The sequence below is a fragment of the Cryptomeria japonica genome, chromosome 4 (assembly GCF_030272615.1).
Source record: "Cryptomeria japonica chromosome 4, Sugi_1.0, whole genome shotgun sequence".
Classification (NCBI taxonomy): domain Eukaryota; kingdom Viridiplantae; phylum Streptophyta; class Pinopsida; order Cupressales; family Cupressaceae; genus Cryptomeria; species Cryptomeria japonica.
In genome coordinates this window covers 405,243,505-405,263,480 of record NC_081408.1, presented here as the reverse complement: position 1 = coordinate 405,263,480, position 19,976 = coordinate 405,243,505, and the positions used below count along the sequence as shown (strand labels likewise).

The following is a 19,976-nucleotide window of genomic DNA, read 5'->3' as shown; positions in this document are numbered from 1 at the left end:
TATGCATACATACATATGATACACATGCATTATCATACAGCATACTGACCCCGAGGAAAGCGAAGTTACCTTGTGCTTTGTGTTTTGTGTTTATTATCCTTGGGCTTATCTCACACTTGGGGGCTAAATCCTTGTGATAACGTGCTCCTTTCTCATTTCTTATATGTATCACTACCTTAAAGCAATCACCCCCGGTGAGGCGTGTGCGATCACTTTAACGTAGGGGGGCATACATCCCGTTCATATCTTTTCAAGATACTTGAAAATTCCTTGACAAATTTAGCTTTGACTTGAAAATTTTTGATATCTTTCTTGCATGACTCATAGTGAGGGAACCATACTACTGACAGTCATGGTTCTCCCTCGTGATCTTCCCTTTTACTTTGTCAATCGAAGTCGTAAGATTCTTAGTCCACTGGGGGCTTGGTGTATCTTGCCTCCTTGACGTGGTGAAAGTTTTTCAATGTTGTTTCCTTATACTTTACCGGAAGTATTGGCATACGCTTATACTCCCGCTAAAGTGGGGGCTAAATGTAGCATCCTAAAATTGCGACACTTGCAATTTCGACTGCATTTGGGTCTTCACGATGGCGACGCAACACTAAACCTGAATGGAGACCCCGAAACTTGTTCATGACATCAAAAACTGCATTTTTCCAGCACCCTGCTTGATCCCTCCTTGCACCCTGCTGTCCCGAGAGGTGGGACCAGAGCGCCCAGCGCCCTGGTCCTTCAGGACTAGGGCGTCCAGCGCCCTGGTCCCCCAGGACCATGGCGCCCAACGCCCTGGTCCCTGGCCCTATTTTGGGCCCGGTCTCCTATGGGACTTCGGGCCTTTTTGTTTGCAAATTGGAAAATAACATTTCCTGGTCGGCCTAAGGTCGGGAAAATCAGTCGATCAGCCCTAATTGACAAGTATATAAACTACATTTCCTCTCCCATTTTGGGGAGGAAGGACATATGTGTACAAGACGCGAAAACGACATTCAAGCATTCAAGCATTCCTTCAAGCAATTGATCATTCTAAGTCTCCATTCAAGGCTAAGTGTTGCATTCAAGACAAGGATTCAACCATTGAAGAGGAGATCACATACTACAACATACAACATACAACATACAACAACATCTATACCTTCGCATATAAGGATACAAACATCCTTACAACAAGGTATTAGTACTTGTTTTACATTACATTTACAGCATTTCTCATTTCTTGGTTAATTCCAAAACCGGGGTTTGACCTAAGGGCAAACCCCTCATCCCTAACCCCCCAATCGTCCTCTCTTTTCTGTGTGTAGGTTGCAGGTACGCGGCTGAAATTGAAGATCTGGAATCCTTGTGCAGAGACGAACAGATCCCCCTTCGTTTCGCGGATTTTTCGGAGGACCGTGTGCACGCCGGGCGCCATCGTCCCGTCAACTTTTGCTCAAATTTGCAGGACAGCACCGTCTCGACATTTTACTGCTAATTCCAGGTCTGCAGCTTCATATCATATCCCTATCTCTATTTATAAGTGAATCTTTCTTGCTTCTACATGCATTCCTAGTTCAATCTTTCTATCTACATTCTTTACAAAAGAGGGTATCCTTGCTATCACAACCCTTGAAACTCATATAGAGTCCAATCTTGCATTGCGTGGGATTGGATCTTGTGGGTTTCAACCCCTCTTTTGAATGTAAAGTCTCTCCTAAGTGAAAACCATCAACCCTAGTGACTCTCCCTTCTCTCTCCTTGGAGTTGGGGAGGGGAGAACGACTAGGGTTCGATTTTTCCGCTTTACAGATCCATACTAAAGCAGTGACCATAATGCTGGTGATACGCAAGTAGTCATGGAGATCTTTTATGCCAATCCCTCTTCATCATGAAGACAATACATATCCATACCTCATCGACCATATACATCTGTTCTTTATTATTGCTGTCATATGATATTTGACAAGGTATCATCATTAACAAGAAGCATATCATTGCGTAAGAGGATCTGATAATCCATGTCAACGGAAGATAATCAGACTACGGCATCAACTAAACCGATCCAATATCCATTGAAGGAAGATTAAGCCTGATAAGTATATCTACATCATTATCATCACTGAAATAAGGCAGAAGGAATATCAATTCCCATGAACCATGTTCAAGCAATTAGACCAAGCAATAGTTTATGAGTAATGACAACCCATCTGAATTAATGTAGCAGAGATTAAGAAATAACAACCAAAGGATATCAACTAAGACAAAGATAACATGTGCGTTTGGAGTAATGAATGGCGGCAATTAGTTAAGACTTAACAAATAGTCCTTAAGCATGACAAGTTACGATTTGCATATCAAATCGATCTGCTTAGGTTATGAGGAGGTGCGATCTAATTATAGAGAGACCTAATTAAGATGAGACATGTCTCTTAGAATGTAACCATTCCCATAATGCAATATACATAAGGTAGTTCAAACGCAATCAATCAGACATCATTGGAATTTATCTTGTCTTTTATTTGTATCCTAACGGATTTGCTCTCTTGAGCATTCATGGCCTTTGGCAGTACAGTTGCATACTTCCAAGTGTATATCAGAAACAGCACCATTATTGCACAAGTTTCAAGTAACAATCAGAGACAGCAATCATCTCTAATCACTGTTAGTGATTGAAAATCATTATCAGCATAGTTCCATTGCCAAATCAGACACAGCTCCATCGCATTATTGCTATAATCATCAGAAGGAGACTCAAAGCACACAATACACCGTGACACATCAGAAAGAGCAGCACTCTCTCTTCATCTCTGCAGATTGGATATCACAAACTTGCATATTCTTCAAGCTATAGCAGGGGCAGCAGCATCTAATTCGATTATAGTTGCAGATCATATATATATATATATATATATATATAGATTTCAAGATCATTTTGCATATATCCAAGTACCATATCGGATATAGCAGTGATATTTGTTTACATATATCATATAATATCTGAATATAAGTGGTATCAATTATATTTTATAAGGACAATCATTCATTAATTGATATCATAAACTATTATTTTGCAATCAAGTAGCCTCTATTATTATTACCTTAAGCATTATTTGAAATTTGCAAGGAAAGAAGTCTCTTGCAATTGATCGATAGAGTTAATTGTTCCCTATCTCATAAAGAATAACACAAGGGGACATTACAAGTTGTGTTTAAAAAACAACAATGTCTTCAACATAAGATTTAATGAAAAAACTGTAAAATTGGGAATAGGTAATTTATTAAAATCTATTCCAAACTGTAAGTGGTTCATAAGGAGGTTGTAGTTTGAACAAGTGTTATGCCCTTACCAAATTTTTCCCCTTTACCATTTTATATGTACATAGTCATTTTCTATTCATCTCATTTGTCATTTCTATATCGTCATTCATATGTCAGTGAATTTGTGTGGCTTTCTCCTCAATACATGTTCAGACTTCAGATAATATCTCAGGAGGGCCAAATGTTACTAGTCATATTGAGCATCAAAAAGACAAAATTGGAGAATTTATAAAAACTCATGTTTTTGGCCAAAAGGCGTTCCAGAGGTGCCAGCATGCCAAACTGTCACTTTCACCACTTAAGACAGTGATAAATGCTCACCTAACGTGGTAAATGCACACACTAGGTGAGCTTTTGCCCATTTGACTTCAAATTAAAAACAATTAATTTAGGCGTGTGTGGACCTTTAGAGGATGATTGGAGAAAATATTTGAGATACATTAGCAAAGACACACTTATGGGTTCAGATAATGCATTTTATCACTCTCAGTACACCATGTAGATATTTTTTCAGTTTGACTTCTTTTTGTTTATATATAAAAACAGGAAACCCTAAAGAAAGGCATAAAGGGGATTGTTGTGTCATTTTTCCCAAACTATTCTTGGGTAGATATAGATGTTCAAATTCATGTCTAATAAGTAAATGCCTCCTAAAACCAGACATAAAATTTCTACATCAAAGCACCCTGCCTCTTTGCTATGTTCCACCAAATTTCCGGGACAGGATTTTTTGAGGCCATATTTGGGGATGGCAGGGAACGGCAAAGGGGACAGTCGTATGATGATATTGATTAAGCATTCATCATATTGACATATACATTATAGAATCCTTAAAACACAACAATAGAGTTTACATGAGAGTCGAACAAATTAACATTTAATTGCTTCCATAATTCATGTCAATGTGCATATGATATAAAATTGAAAAATAGTAATACAAGTTTGTACTATAAATGTCAAAATGACAAAGTCAAAAAAGTCAAATACTGTAGAAAATTATGATGGAAAATATGATCGTTGCCTCTGATCAATGCTGGTTTTTCCAACAGCAACTTCAAACCCTGCAGCTTTGTCTTTCTAACTTGGCTGCAAAATTCTTTGTATGTAAAAATGAAGTCAAATGCTACTCATGGAGTGTTATGTTTATTCATGGTAGGGTTAGAGGGGTGTGCAGGACACAAACATCATTTAGAAATATTTTAAAGCTGGGTGTTTTTTATGTTTTTCGAACACTGGAAAAAAGGGGACGGCCGGCTGTCCCCGGGACCCACTGCGTTTCCAGGACATCCCCACCGATCAGGGACGTTTTGCTTTCAATTTTTTTGGGGCGGGACGCCTTGGAAACATCCCCAAGGTGTCCCCCATCCCCACGACGTCTTTGGAGTGGAGCCAAGGACTAAAACCCCCGGGGATAACAATAAGAAGAGTGATACTCATAAATCCATAATTGCCAAAAAATAATTTTTTAATGTCTCGTAATATCATATTCATAATTTTCAAAAATGATAATATTCAATCCTCCAAATGTCATTACACAATAAAAATTCAAATTGCAATCCATATTTAATATCCATATTCATTAGAAGCATCAAGGTCAACATTTGGTTCAATTTCATTTGAACCACAATCCATTAAATTGCCACTCCCACTAGCTACATCTATGTCAAGTGCCAAAGTTGCCTCATGTATAGAGACTTGGGTAAACTGTGCAATTGTAGCATCTAAATCAGCAACCTTCAAAACCAGCTAGGAGAAAAAAAAATGGTGAGAATGCAAATTTTGTGTTGAAAAAATGAGGTGAAATGACAAAAAGAAGGAAAGGTAGGGAAAAATTAGGCTGGGGGGCGTTTTTTGTTTTTAAATGTGCCTTTTTTACTTGTGGAGCCCTTTTTTGGAGGCCCATGGTGCCGGAAATGCCCAGGTTCCTCTAGGCTTGACCCGAGTTCCCCTAGGGTTTAGCTCGGGTACTAGGCTTGAACCTAGGGCGAACCCAAGGCCAACCCTGAACCCAAACCCAGACCCTAACGCACGAATCCTGTAACATAGCCCTTGCCTCTTTGTCATGTTCAAAAGGCCCTCATTAATATCTGTGACACATATGTTGATCATATAGATTTGTAAAGAGCTGACATGCAAGAAAAGGCCCAAATGCATGATTTACCTGTTGGCATTGAGTTGTCATTAATGTCAACCGGTATTGCAGGCTACCGGTAGTGTGTGTCAACCCGATATGAAGAACATAGAACCGGCAGAAAGAAGAGAAGTATGATTATGTGTTGACAGATGATATCACCCGTATGAGATGAGATGCAGGAGTGAGTTGGCATGCCTGAGAATTAACCGGTAAGGCACCGGTATGAGGTGAGATGCAGGAATGAGTTGGCATGCCTAAGTATTAACCGATATGATGGCTGGCTGTTTGTGATGAAGAGGCGGAATGTTAGATGAATCACAACAACACCCATTGAGCTGAACGGAACGAATGGCATGAAGACATACCGAAAGGCAAGATGAACTATAAGTATGATGTGATTCCTAGAAAAGTAGTTGTCCTGTGCATTAGGCATACCGGTAAAGGTTTGTACCGATACAAGGGTTTGTACCGGTAGGGATGTTTAGGATTGAACCGACTCTTTGTCGATGAGTTGAATGTATGTCGATGTGTGCCATGGGGAACTGAGGTGGCAAACATGCAAAGGTTGATAAAATGTTCATCGACATGGCTGTCCATGCAGTTGGTGGTCATTAAATGATAAATCCACAAATCATGGGATATTATCTGACTGTTGCGGCTCAAGGAAGAATGGACGACAAAGAATGATCAGGTAGTTGTTGGCATGGTGATCGAGGCACGAAATCCGATTGCAGATTGACCTTCAGTTAGAAACAACTGGATGAAATGAGGTCGACCAAGATCAAGGCCATAAAGCAGGGTAAAGTTTGCTATTTTTAGAAAACATGCATTAGATGAATGAAAACGTGTACAGATGCATCTCCCCATAGCAGGTGATCATATAAGATTTGATGTAAATTTGGTCGAAGGAAAGAAACCCTAACTGCCTAAAGTTTGAAGTTGTTTTGGTGGGAAAACTTATTTTTAAATATACAAGTCTAAATAGATGAGACTGCTGCTGCGGAATGACATGTGATTATACTTGTGAATGAAAGAGAGATAGAAAAGATTGCTTAAGTGTAAAACAAGAAATCTTAAGTGACTGTGTGTAGAAGGAGAAACCAGTAAGGTGTGTGAACCGGCAGAGAACAAACCGGCAATGACAGAACCTAACAAAGTGTGAGCAAGTGTGAAGTGAATCCAGCAGACAGAGGAAGAGAAGTTTCAACAGAATAAGGACGAGCATAAAGGAAGTGTTGCAGTGCGTGTGGAGGTTACACAGACCGGTAAGATTGAAACCGGTAGAGCAGAATCTTGAAGGGTTGCAAAACTTCATTTGCAGCAAGGAATTTATTTTTGTATTTGAATCTTCATATTGTCTTCACTAAGTAGGTGCTTAGTGCAGGGGTTGTAACTCCTTTAGGTTGTAGCCTATTAATTGTTCAAGGGTTGGTGCTCCTTTGAGTCGGTGCTCATTAATCAGGGGTTGGTGCTCCTTGGGTTGGTGCCCTAAAATTGTAATCAAATTAGTTATATTGTGAGGCTAGATTGGAGCAGAAGATCTCCAGCAGCTATTCTCACCGAGGTTTTTCCCACATTGGGTTGTCCTCGTATATCTATTGTTATGTGATGCATTATTGTGTTTGAATTGTTTTGATGTTATAGCAAATCCTTTCACACACATTAGTTTGCATAGTTTGGCTTACCGGTCAGCACTCTGTTTGTTTCATAAAGTACCTGTATATCCTTGCCAAGACGAAAAGTGTTAAATCACTGATTCACACCCCTCTCAGTGATCCATTGTGTCCAACAATTGGTATCAGAGCATAGGTACCTTGTTTTGTTAAAGCGTTCTCTAGCTTGGGTAGATCCTGTCAAGTGTTCACAATGGCAAGAAATGAATCAGCCTCCTCAAAAGCCCCTATGTTTGATGGTGTCAACTATATCTTTTGGAGTAGAAGAATGGAAACCTATTTGTCCTCTCTAGGCTATGATGTATGGATTTCGGTTGTGAATGAGTATACAGTCCCTAATAATCCCCATACTGATCCAGATGCTAAGAAGGAATATGAGAACAATGCTAAAGCTAAAAATGCTATTCTTAGTGGGTTATCTGATAATGAGTTTGTTAAGGTCATGCATTGCTCATCTGCCAAAGCAACTTGGGATAAGTTGCAGAAAATGTTTGAAGGCGATGCTAAAGTCAAGGAAGCCAAGTTGCAGACATTGAGAGCATAGCTTGACGGTTTGAATATGAGAGATGAAAAGAAGAGTCTGCTCAAGATGGAACCAGTGAAGACTCTGATGATATCATGGCAAACTTTGTCAGAAGACTCAAGACATGTTCAAGCAAATACAAAGGCAAGCTGCCCCTGAAATGTTTCAACTGTGGAAAGATTGGACATTTTGTTGCAAAATGTCCCTATGGTGACAAGAATGAAGATGATCAATCAAGTGGTAGCAGATCATATGGTAAGGACAGGAAGAAAAATGTCTATTGGCATGGTAGAAGAGGCAATTGGAAGCAGAGCAGTCTTTACACACATGAAAATGATACCACAGATGAGGAGAGTGTCTCAGATGACTGTTGCAGTGAAGATGAAGTCAGAGCAAACATTTTTATGGCCCAAGAGGTTCCGGTACATGAAGAAGGAGAAGAAGAAGAGCAAGAAGGAGAAGTAGACCTTGAAGCAAAGCTCATCGGCACCTTGGAAGAACTGAAGAAAACAAGGAGAGATCTGAAGAGGGTGAAAAAGGTTGCAGCTGAAAAACAAGAGATGTTGAAGAAATCTCTTGAAGAATCCAAGAAAACTATTGCAAATCTAAAACTTCAATTGGAAGAAGCCAAGAGGGTCTGTGAAGTTTCTAGTACCGACTTGAGTAAAAAGGAGAAGGAGCATCAGAACCTAGAAGAAGAAATTGTGAAGCTCCGGAAGGAATTAGAGAAAAGCAAGGAAGAGATGAAAGCGAGAAGCAAATATGAAGGCAACACCGAAGCTTTAGACAAGATGTTGAGCAAACAAAAGCAATCTAAAGATGTCGGTGGCTTAGGATTTGAAGAGGGTCAAAGTTCAAACAGCAAAGACACATCCGATAAGGAGATACTGTTTACTTCTTCAAATGAAGGTGAAGAGAAGAAGACATTCACTGTAAGCAAGGATACCGGTAAGAAGACATATGCGGATGTTGTTAAGAACCGCCACACAAACCGGTATACACAATCAATGAACCAGGGGTCATACTCAATGCACCAACATGCAGATCCAAGGAGAAATGCAAGAATTGATCATGAAGGATTCACCAGGGTTAGCAGCATGAAAGGAAGACCCCCGATGAGGCAATCATTTGCAGGACCAAGGCAATCTAACCGGTATGTTCCAAACTTTCATGGTTATTGTCACCGGTGTAATAAGTTCGGTCATAGAATGGTAGATTGTAGGAAAATGAATGTCAACCCCAGTTTTGAGAGTAGAAACTCATTTGCTGCATTACAAAGTACAAATGTCACATGTTATAATTGCAATGAGTTTGGTCATAAGAGTTATGAGTGTAGGAGAAATGTGCAGATGTCCTACAAGAATGCTTTGGATACATCTTTCAATGCTAATGTAAAATGTTACAAGTGTCAAAATTTTGGTCACATAGCAAGGCATTGTAAGCTGAGAACTGACGAGCAAACGAAAACAGTACCGGATCAGAAGATAGAGACTAAACCAGAACACAAGATGACAGAAGAGCAGAAGAAAGAAGAGAAACAGGTTTGGATAGAGAAGGAGAAGAACAAGACAGAGTCAAGCTTGATTGTGCAAACTGTTCTACATGCTGAAAGGAAGAATTTATGGGTAGTTGATAGTGGCTGCTCAAATCACATGACCGGAAACAAGAAAAAGTTTATCAAGCTTGATGATTGGAATGGTGGTTCTGTCCGGTTTGGTGACAACTCCTCTATCAAGATTATGGGCCATGGTACATTGAATATTGATGGAAAGCTCAAGGCTCATGATGTGTACTACGTGGAAGGACTAAAGCATAATCTGCTAAGTGTAAGTCAGATGTGTGACAAAGGATGCAAGTTCACATTTGACTCTACCGGTTGTCAGATAAGCAAGCAGCATACCGATCAGGTTGTAGCAGAGGCAAAGAGGACAGATGGTAATGTCTACAATCTAAAGGAATGCTATGAGTCCCAATGCATGATGGGACAGGTTGATGAAAGCTGGTTGTGGCATCGGAGATTAGGTCATGTGAATTTTGATAATTTGGTGAAGATAAGTAAAAACCAGTATGTGAGAAATATTCCACAAATAACTAAACCAGCAAGTACTTTCTATGATGAATGCATCAGAGGCAAGCAAATCAAAGTGAGTTGCAAAACAAAAGAGTATAATACCTCAAGACCTCTGGAGTTAGTACATACAGATTTGTGTGGACCAACAAGGACAAGGGCTCTGACCGATGAGAGATACTTCATGCTATTCATTGATGACTACTCAAGGATGACTTGGGTGACATTTTGCATGAAAAATCACAAGCATTTGAAAGATTCAAGATTTTGAAAATGATAGTGGACACAGGTTAAAGCGTTTAAGATCAGACTAGGGTGCAGAATATTCTTCAGATGAGTTTATTGACTACTGTGAGAAACATGGAATCCGTAGACAATATTCAGCAGCAAGAACACCACAACAAAATGGTGTGGCAGAAAGGAAGAATAGGACGGTGAAGGAAATGGTTGGAACGATGTTGAATGAGGCCAGCATATCGGATACATACTGGAAGGAAGTAGTTCATACTGTTGTCTATACATTAAACTGGGTACAGCTAAGAGTGAACAGTAGAATGACTCCTTATGAGTTATGGTATGACCGGAAACCATCACTCAAGCATTTCAGAGTGTTTGGAAGTAAGTGTTTCATCAAGAGAGATGTTGATGGATTAGGAAGTTTTGATTCCTAGAGTGATGAAGGAATCTTCTTGGGTTACTCAACCAATAGAAAAGCCTACAAATGCTACAACAAGAAATTGAGAAAAATGGTCGATAGTATAAATGTGAGAATAGATGAAGACCTACATAAGAAAGAATCTGCATCGGCACCCTATATTGATGTTTTAGATGATGAGCATGAAAATCAATCTGACAATGGACCAGTGGAAGAAGCACCAAACAAGAACTCCAACCGGTATGTGCAGAAGAACCATCCGGAAGAACAAATCATAGGAGATAAAAATGAAGGTGTGCAGACCAGAAGGAGACTAGCCCGGAATGATGAGCAGGTAAATTTCTGCCTCATGACAGAACTTGAGCCCAAAACTTTTGATGAAGCTAGCAAAACTGAAAAGTGGATAGATGCCATGGATGAAGAGCTAAAACAAATTGAAAAAAATCAAACTTGGGAACTTGTTCCTAGACCGGCAGACAAGAATGTCATAGGTACCAAGTGGGTCTACCGGAACAAAATGAATGAAGAAGGCAAAATAATCTAACATAAAGCAAGACTAGTTTGCAAAGGGTATGCTCAAGTGGAAGGTATTGACTTCGAAGAAACCTTTGCACCGGTTGCTAGGTTAGAGGCAATAAGAATGTTTTTAGCTTTCTCTGCCTATAAAGGTTACAAGGTCTACCAAATGGACGTCAAATCTGCATTTTTGAATGGTAACCTTGAAGAAGAGGTGTATATGGAACAACCGGAGGGTTATCTTTTACATGATGATGAGATTTTTGTATGCCGGTTGAAGAAATCCTACATCCAATGTTGGCACTTCTACTCTCCGACCTACAGAGGATCAGCCATTGAAGGCTTCAAACTTGGGTGTTCATCTTCCATTAGGTCCACCTAATGGGAGGTCTCCAACTATTCCAATTCCTACACCTACACCGGTTCCTTCTCCTACAAGATCACCTAGACATGCAGCTGCACCACCTGACTTTCCTTAGGATTCATCTGATCTTCTGTTTGATGACCCTAATCCTGCTGCACCTCCTACATCCAATGTTGGCACTTCTACTCTCCGGCCTAAATGGTGAGTTAAGACAATTGCTAATCTTCATGATGATGAGCTCATCGAGGGTAGAACTGCTCGGAAGAAGAGTAAAAATCCTGATTATGTCAATTTTGCTCTCATGGCCAACACTCATAGTGTGTATGAACCTCAAACATACACAGAGGCGAAAGGGATACCTAAGTGGGAACAAGCTATGGCTACCGAGCACCACAACTTGCTGAAAAATAATACTTGGGTTCTATCAGATCTTCCTCCAGGGAAAAAACCCATTGGATGCAAATGGGTCTATAAAGTCAAATACAAGGCTTATGGTACTTTGGATAAGTACAAGGCTCATCTCATTGCCAAGGGCTTCTCTCAACGCAAAGGGATTGATTACAAGGAGACCTTTGCTTCGACAGCTTAGATGAGCACCATCAGATTAGTCCTAGCCATGGCAGCTCAATGTGGCTAGAAGGTCTATCAAATGGACGTCAAGAGTGCCTTCCTGAATGGTGAGTTACAGGAAGAGGTCTGCATGACACAACCTCTTGGATTCAAGGTTGCCGAAAAAGAACACTAGGTGCTGAAATTAGTGAAAGCACTCTATGGCCTAAAACAGGCTCCTCAGGCATGGTACATGAAAATTGATAAGTACCTCACAGATCAGGGTTTCTAGAGGAGTCCTTTTGACTCAAATATGTATGTCAAGACTACTAGCAGTGATATCATCCTTCTGGTTAAATTAGTTGATGATATGATCATCACTACCAATTCGGCATCTTTGATTCAGGGAATCAAGCAAAATTTATGTCAGTCTTTTGACATGACCGACCTTGGGCTTCTACACTACTGCCTAGGTGTTGAGGTTTGGCAGCAGTCTCATGGCATCTTCATCTCTCAGTCTAAATATGGCAGAGCTCTGCTAGACAAGTTCCAAATGCAAGACTGCAAACTTGCATCTACACCTATGGAGAAAAGTCTGAAGTTGTCGGCCAAATCCAACTCTCCAGTTGAGAATGAATCCGATTTCAAGCAACTAGTGGGCAATTTAATATATCTCACCGCCACTCGACCTGATCTGAGCTATGCAGTGAGTTACATATCCCACTTCATGACAGCTCCTACATTAGATCATTGGGCTGCTGCAAGGCGAATCTTGCGCTAAGTCAAGGGCACTTCAAACTTTGGTATCCTTTATGGACGAACCAAAAATCCCAAACACATCAATTTCACAGACTCAGATTGGGCAGGCTCTGTTGATGACAGAAAGTCCACATTCAAGTATGTCTTCAATTTGGGCATAGGTGCCGTCACTTGGACCAGTCAATAAGAAGCAGCAGGTCGTAGCTCTTTCCTCGACAGATGCTGAATATCGAGGAACAGTCAAGGCAGCTTGTGAGGCAATTTGGCTTCAAAGGATGCTTTCAAACATCCAAGTGTCTCAAATAGGTCCTAAACCCCTCTTCTGTGACAATCAAGGGGTGCTCAAACACGCCAAAAATCCAGTCTTCCATGAGCGCACCAAACATGTTAAGCTTCATTGTCACTTCATCCGCAAGCTTGTTGAAGATGGATCCATGGATTTGCAATATGTTCCTACTGAGGACCAGACTGCAGATATTCTCACCAAGTCCCTACATCCAGATAAGTTTGTTAAGTTCAAGGGGCTCCTTGGTGTAGTAGACAAATTGACCATTAAGGGGTATTAGAATAATATCTTTAGTTATTTATTTAATGGTCAATATTGTATGATATTGTAAATATTAGAAGTTTCTGATTTTGCTTCTGTTATCGATTGTTTCATTATGGAAACATCGATCTTGTAACTCTATAACTGATCTTTCGATCATTCATTTAATTCATTCAATTATTTACCAATTACCTGTGTAATAATATACTATGTCTCTTCGCTTGACGCATCATACTAAGCTTGTAATTATAAATCAGTGCAGTCTTGAATGGTGCTTATAGTGATTTTGTGTTTCAGATTCTAGACATTTTATATTTTGGTGAAAAGATAGCTACTTTGTTTATGTAGAACAGAATACATAAATGAGAAAACATTTCACAGGACAGAAAAACAGCATGTTTAGTAAGAAGATGAAACACACTTGGAAAGAAGGCAACCCAGTATAGGTGGAGAAAGGAAAATACAGAAACTTAACAGTTGACACATCTGACAAGAAAATAGAGAGATGATTTCAATTTAGAAGCAACAAACATGATCATTTAGATAGAGGTTGCAAAAACTAAAAGTTAAAGATTCCATAAACACGCCCACACAACATAACCACACCTTGCTATTATAGTGTAAAACTCTTGCCTCCTAATAAAATTGCATGTTTGACTTATTTTCATGTTCCCTTGGAAAATCAAAACAGATATATCTAGCATTCAGTACATGTATCTATTGAAATACTGAAAGCATATAAATCGGCAAACCTGTTGATATATGGGAGTACCTCCATATGCAACCACCACTTTAAGACCAGTTTGATAAGAAAATTTTCGAACTTCTTGATGTATCTGGAAACAAACAAGTAGATCTCACCCATAAGCAAAACAAATCTTGAAACTTCAACAATTTTACAGTCTTGAGCTTTCAGGTGTATATCATGAAGGAAGCAAATACCATTTCAAAATAATGTCACCATCCCATGAGTTACAACTATATCAGTTCATGTGTCTTTATTTGTATATACACAAGTTTATAAAACAAAGTAGAAAGAATCAACAAGATAACATTTCTACTATGCCTTGTCCATATATTTGTTCATAGTACAAACTGCAAAGCACAAAAAGCAGAGTGAATAATAGTAGCATGAACAAGAAGCGCATGGAAGTCAACAGTCCTTTAGCAAATACCTAATGTTTGCAAGTGCAACAAACATACATTGAAAAGGATTCTTAATATCTAGCAGAATAAGATTTATTTCCTCCCCTTTTTCACTGCAGCATACCACCCTGAGTTGTTATACATAAAATTCAGAAATATCAAATATAAATTCCTTTTAAAGATATGAAGTGAACCATTTGTCAGTCCAATTTGTCAAGTTTGTCATTAATATAATAATTTGCCACAGATCTCGCAACCATAGCCAATGCTGAAACATCTTTCAGATCATGATCAGTTGCAAAACTACATTTCACTTAAACCTATTTCTTGGCCTATCCTCTCCAGATATGGATGCAGCGCACTGAGACCATAGATAGACAATAACCATCTAACGAATAAAGTCATGAACAGGATTAAATAAACCCTGATGAAAAGAATACATTTTCCATATTTACACACTTCATTTTGACATTGCTTGGCATTCGAAATAAAGAGCACACGAAATGCATTCACTGTACTGAAACAGATTTGTAGATGAGAAGGTCCATATCACAAAGATTAATGGAAGTCTCATAGAATTAGCCTCAACTTCTGAATCATACAAGATGGTTTTCTGCCTAAACAGACATCATATCGTCATCTGCTCCATTTGAAAGGATTCCACCTATAAAACTGAAGCCCAATAACTATACTTCTAATTCCAATATCATCCAACAATTAAGTAGAGTAACTTTTAAAAGTGTTTTTTGTGAATTTACTACTTTTTCACAAAAAAGAAAAGGAAAAAATCTGCCCATAAGCAAAAGGACATGTCTTAATATAGAACGAATTTTATTTGAAACGCATGCTTTTTAGTTTGGAAACGGAAAGGTAGAACTAGTTTATGTTTGGTATTAAAAAATGTCCTAGAACTTCACTCCTTCAGAATCAGTCTAAAACACGAAGCAAAATTCAATTGAAAACTCAGATTGATTTTGATTGTGTGCTAGTGAAGCTGAGGATACAATCATTTGACTAGGAATTCCAGGTTGAAAGCTCAACTTTGGAAAAACTTGTAGAGAGCAGATATACACAATTTGGCAGCGTAAAACAACCCGTGTGACCTAGAAATTACACCTTATCACAATCTCCCTGACCCTGCTGAACAGCAAAAGAATTTGTGCTAACAACGGGGTAATCGCTTGAAGAAAATAGAGGAACAGTAGAGAAAACAATTTACTAACAAGATAGGCCCATCATAAATAAGATGCAAGAAGTGACGGCATGGTCCCGTGCAGTGGCTTAGTTAATTCTTTTGGCAAGCACGGTTCAAATATTTTACGAGTTTTTATTTAACCCAGTTGTCCCATGATTTCTTATTTTCCTGCTTATTTAAAGTAATTATCAAACCGTGACTTTTTTTATCATTGGATTTTGGTGGTAAAGGCTGAAAGGAAATATTAAAAGAAAGGAAGAAAAAATTTGGAGCCATATGTCAAATGTGAGATTATGCAGTAGCCGCATAGGTTCAGTCCCTCCCTCCAACTACACCTGAAGTTTCTAAAAAAATCCTATATTATATTTGTTCGACCGTTGTAAAAGAAAATTCTAAATCATGTACTCTGCTAACCAAAAACTATATGACACCACCTGAACCTTAGAATTTTTTTCAGTAAACAACTGCATTGGACCATGTTAATATAAATGAAAAGGGGCACTCACTTGAGAAGCCAATTCTCTGGTGGGAGAAAGAATAAGGGCGAGGGGAAAGGCGTTGCGAACGCTCCGGGGCTTAATCGGATGTTGACCTCTCAAAATGCCCGCAATTATGGGAAGACAAAAGGCCGCTGTCTTTCCGGATCCCGTCTGAGCACAGGCCATCAGATCCCTACCAGCGAGAGCAATCGGTATGGCATGTCGCTGCACGGGGGTAGGCTTCACATAATTACACTTGTTAATATTGCCGTTGACAATCTCCCCCAAGTCAATCTCTCCAAATGTATTCACAGGAGGCGGAACGTTGTCTCCGCTCGTCTCCACGGGGATGTCCTCGTAGGCATCAAAGTTAATTCCAGTACCACTCTCACTCCTGTCATTCTCAAACTGTTCCTCCTCCCCAAAGGGATTGACCTCGCGCTCTTGCTCGCCCCCGCGACCCCATCCGCTGCTACTAGATGTATCGTTTCCCCATCCAACGCTGCGGGACCGGGCCTCTGGAGCGTTACGCGTTCGATTCCAGGTCTGGCTCTGCTGAGGAGGTCTTGGACTAGAAGAAGAAGGAACAGCTGGAGCGGCCGCACGGTTTCTCAAATGGGGAGGTACGTATGTGCCGCGAGAGGTGCGCACAACAGGGGCAGCGCTCACATTCTCTTCTGCCACTGGCTCATCCGCCCAAGACGCCATTTTTCCAAGATTTGAAACCTTTAAACCTCGAGAATCTTGATTTCTTATCAAAATTATGCTGAAATTCTTACTTTTCCGAAAAATTACTACTCATATTACTTTGAACAAACAAGTCCTTGAAACCTATAAATTTCATCAGAGCGAATATATTCAAGGTGCGCGTGGTATACTACCTATTCGATTTCTTAAACACGGTAATATTCCAGGTTTCAGACTGACATGCTTATAAATCTAAAGTTGCTATATGCTGGAGGGATGATTTTCAGAACATCACGCAACTGAATGCAGAATGTGATGGATATGTAACTTCGACGAGGATATTTTTACAAATGAGCGCTTTTCTGGAGTTGTGGTGGACCCTTATGAGCGGCTCTCGAATTTAACATGCTGATGTGAGCAATGCCATTGTACCCGCTTGCACGTCAAATATTTAGTTGATAGGTATTGTTGGAAGTGAAGTCTAACGTGCTTCATCTTGCCGCTAAAACTTTTGGCTCTTCAACTTCTCCTTGCAAGTTCTTTAAGAGTTGATTGTATTTCATTTGTAGAGTGAAATTTTCTAGAGCTGTTTGCAGTTGTGTATATGTATAAATCATATTGGTTATTAATCTATTGATTCCCCTGCTTTAATGTGGGCGTAGGCAATTGCCGAACCACGATAAATCTGTGTGTCTCATTTGTCTGTGTTGTGTGTTTATAATTTTGTTTTCTCTGTTGTTTAAATTTGTTTCTTCATCCTAACAATTGGTATCAGAGTGAGGTTAGATCGTTGTTAAGATTTTGGTGTTTGAAATTCCATAATCATGGAAGAAGCGAAGATAGAGAAGTTCTCTGGTCAGAGCTTCGGGTTATGGAAGGTGCAGATGGAGTCTTTGCTGATAAAGCAAGACCTTTCACTCAAAGGGAAATCGAAGAAGCCAACTACGATGGCTGATGAAGAATGGGAAAAATTAAACAAGAAGGCAAGAGCAAAAAAATTTCTCTCGTTGCCCAACAATGTCCTCTTCAATGTCACGGGTGATGCAACAACAAAAGATGTATGGGATAGACTCACAGTCATGTATGAAATGGCATCGACTGCAAATAAAGTGTTTATCATGAAGCGCTTATACAAACTGAAAATGAAGGAAGGTTGTGCTGTGGCAAACCACATCAATGAATTTAATACATTGATTAGTCAAGCGACTTCGGTGGAGATGACACAAGATGATGAGAGCAAAGTTGCTCTTTTATTATGTTCTTTGCTAAGCAGCTGGGATGGCGTTGTAACAACTGTTAGCACATCTATATCTAGTGAAAATAAGTTGGTTTTTAATGATGTAGCAGCTACTCTTCTTAGCAAGGATTTGAGAAGAAAGAATGATGAACCTTCATCCAGTGAAGCCTTAACGGTGGTCAGCACCAAAAATAGAGGTAGAAGTCATGATAGAGGCAGAAATAATTACCATAGACATTCGAAATCAACAAGGAGATCAAAGTCTAGAAATAGAAATCGTGAATGTTGGTTTTGTGGCAAAGTTGGTCATGTGAAGAAGGACTGTAGAAACTTCAAAAGGGCACGAGAGAGGGTGCGCGACAATGAAGCAAATACAGTCTACAATAAAGATGATAGTGTTCTATTCCTTTCAATAATCGACACTACTCCGGATTCATGGGTGCTTGATTCTGGTGCCTCCCATCATGCTACCTCATGTCTTGAAGCGTTCATTAACTACCATGAAGGTCATTTTGGAAATGTTTTCTTAGGAGATAACAAAGCTTGTGAAATTACAGGCAAGGGGGATGTATTGCTGCCATTAGAAGGTGGTAAAACATGGTTGCTCAAAGATGTTCGTCATGTCCCAAAATTGAAGCGGAATTTGATATCCGTTGGACAGCTCTTTGATCAAGGTCTTAATGTAAATTTTCTCTCGGATACATGGAAGGTAACTCATGGTACCATGTTGATTGCAAATGGTAATAAAGTGGGTAGTTTATACATATTTAAGACTCATGGTGAAGTGGGAGTTGCAATGGTGATTGAGGACAGCAAAGCGGATCTTTGGCATCAAAGACTTGGGCACATTAGCAAGAAAGGACTCCATGTTATGCATATAAGAAATCGGCTTCCGGGCCTCAAACTTGTTGACTTAGCCTTTTGTGAACATTGTCTTTATGGCAAACAAAAGAGAATCAGTTTTTTGAAAGGTGGGTGCGATACAAAGACAACACCGCTAGAGCTTGTATACTCGGATGTTTTTGGGCCTACCGAGGTAACCTCCATTGGAGGAGCTAACTGTTTTGTCACCTTTCTTGATGATTGTACAAGAAAAGTATGGATTTATATGCTTTCTAGGAAATCTAAAGTCTTTTCAAAATTTAAAATTTTCAAAGCTTTAATTGAAAATCAGATTGGGCATAAGATTAAATGTTTACAAACCGATAATGGTGGAGAATTTTGTTCACATGAATTTGATGATTTTTGTGTTGATAATGGGATTAGAAGAATCAAGGTTGTTCCTTTCACTCCTCAAAAAAACGGTGCAGCTGAGAGGATGAATAGAACAATTCTTAAAAAGGCACGATGTATGTTGTCTAATGCAGGTTTAGGCAAGGAATTTTGGGCAAAACCGTGTAACACAATAGTGTATTTAATCAACCGAAGTCCCTCATCTAAATTGGATTTTGGTATTCCGGAAGAGGAATGGCAAGGGAACAGGATTTCATACTCACATCTTCATGTGTTTGGATGTGAAGCCTTCTCGCATATACCCAAGGAGAAGCGAACCAAATTGAATCCAAAGTCGCTGAAATGTATTTTTGTGGGGTATGGCGAAGAGCAATTTGGGTTTAGATTGTGGGATCCAGTTCATAAAAAGATTGTTCGTAACAGGGATGTAATTTTCCATGAGACCTCCTTCCCCGTGCTACAAGATTCAAATAAATTAGAGAAAGAATATGTCCCTATGTCTTTGTTTTAAAATTCGACTACCAACACTCTGCCTCTGGTCTCTCATTCAGTGGGAGCCCCTATGAGATCTACCTCAATTGAATACAATTCTCAGACTAAGAATGAAGAAGTGAGTGTTGACAATGGCTGCTCTCCATTTAATTCTGAAATCGGGGGTCTGCAGAACAAAGCACATCCTCCCCAAAATAGCACTCATGTCGCAGAAAACATGGAAGATCACCCTTACGGTGAGCATTTTGTCTAACATTATTCCCAATTGGTTGGGCATTCTCCACGGTGGTCTGCAACTCCATCACATCCTACATGTTATGCTACATACTCCCCACATTCCTCACGACAGCCCTCCTTGCCACATCCCTCACGTGACTTGCCACAGTGAGCTCCCTACATTTTTTCCCATGAGCTCCCCGCAGGCCCTC

General features: G+C 39.6%; 1 protein-coding gene across 2 annotated transcripts in view; it reads right to left on the bottom strand.

The window, feature by feature from the left end:
* Nucleotides 1-16,973, bottom strand: part of LOC131074692 (DEAD-box ATP-dependent RNA helicase 37) — a 140,098-nt gene extending 123,125 nt beyond the window's left edge. The window contains exons 1-2 of one of the 2 annotated variants that reach the window (XM_058011377.2): nt 15,927-16,973; nt 13,832-13,915 (exon numbers count right to left, since the gene is read on the bottom strand). In XM_058011377.2, the coding sequence (XP_057867360.1) occupies nt 13,832-13,915; nt 15,927-16,607 (765 nt within the window). In that variant the 5' untranslated portion in view covers nt 16,608-16,973. The remainder of the gene's footprint in view (nt 1-13,831; nt 13,916-15,926) is intronic. The other variant, XM_058011376.2, reaches the window with a different exon arrangement.
* Between the last annotated feature and the right edge of the window lie 3,003 nt (nt 16,974-19,976).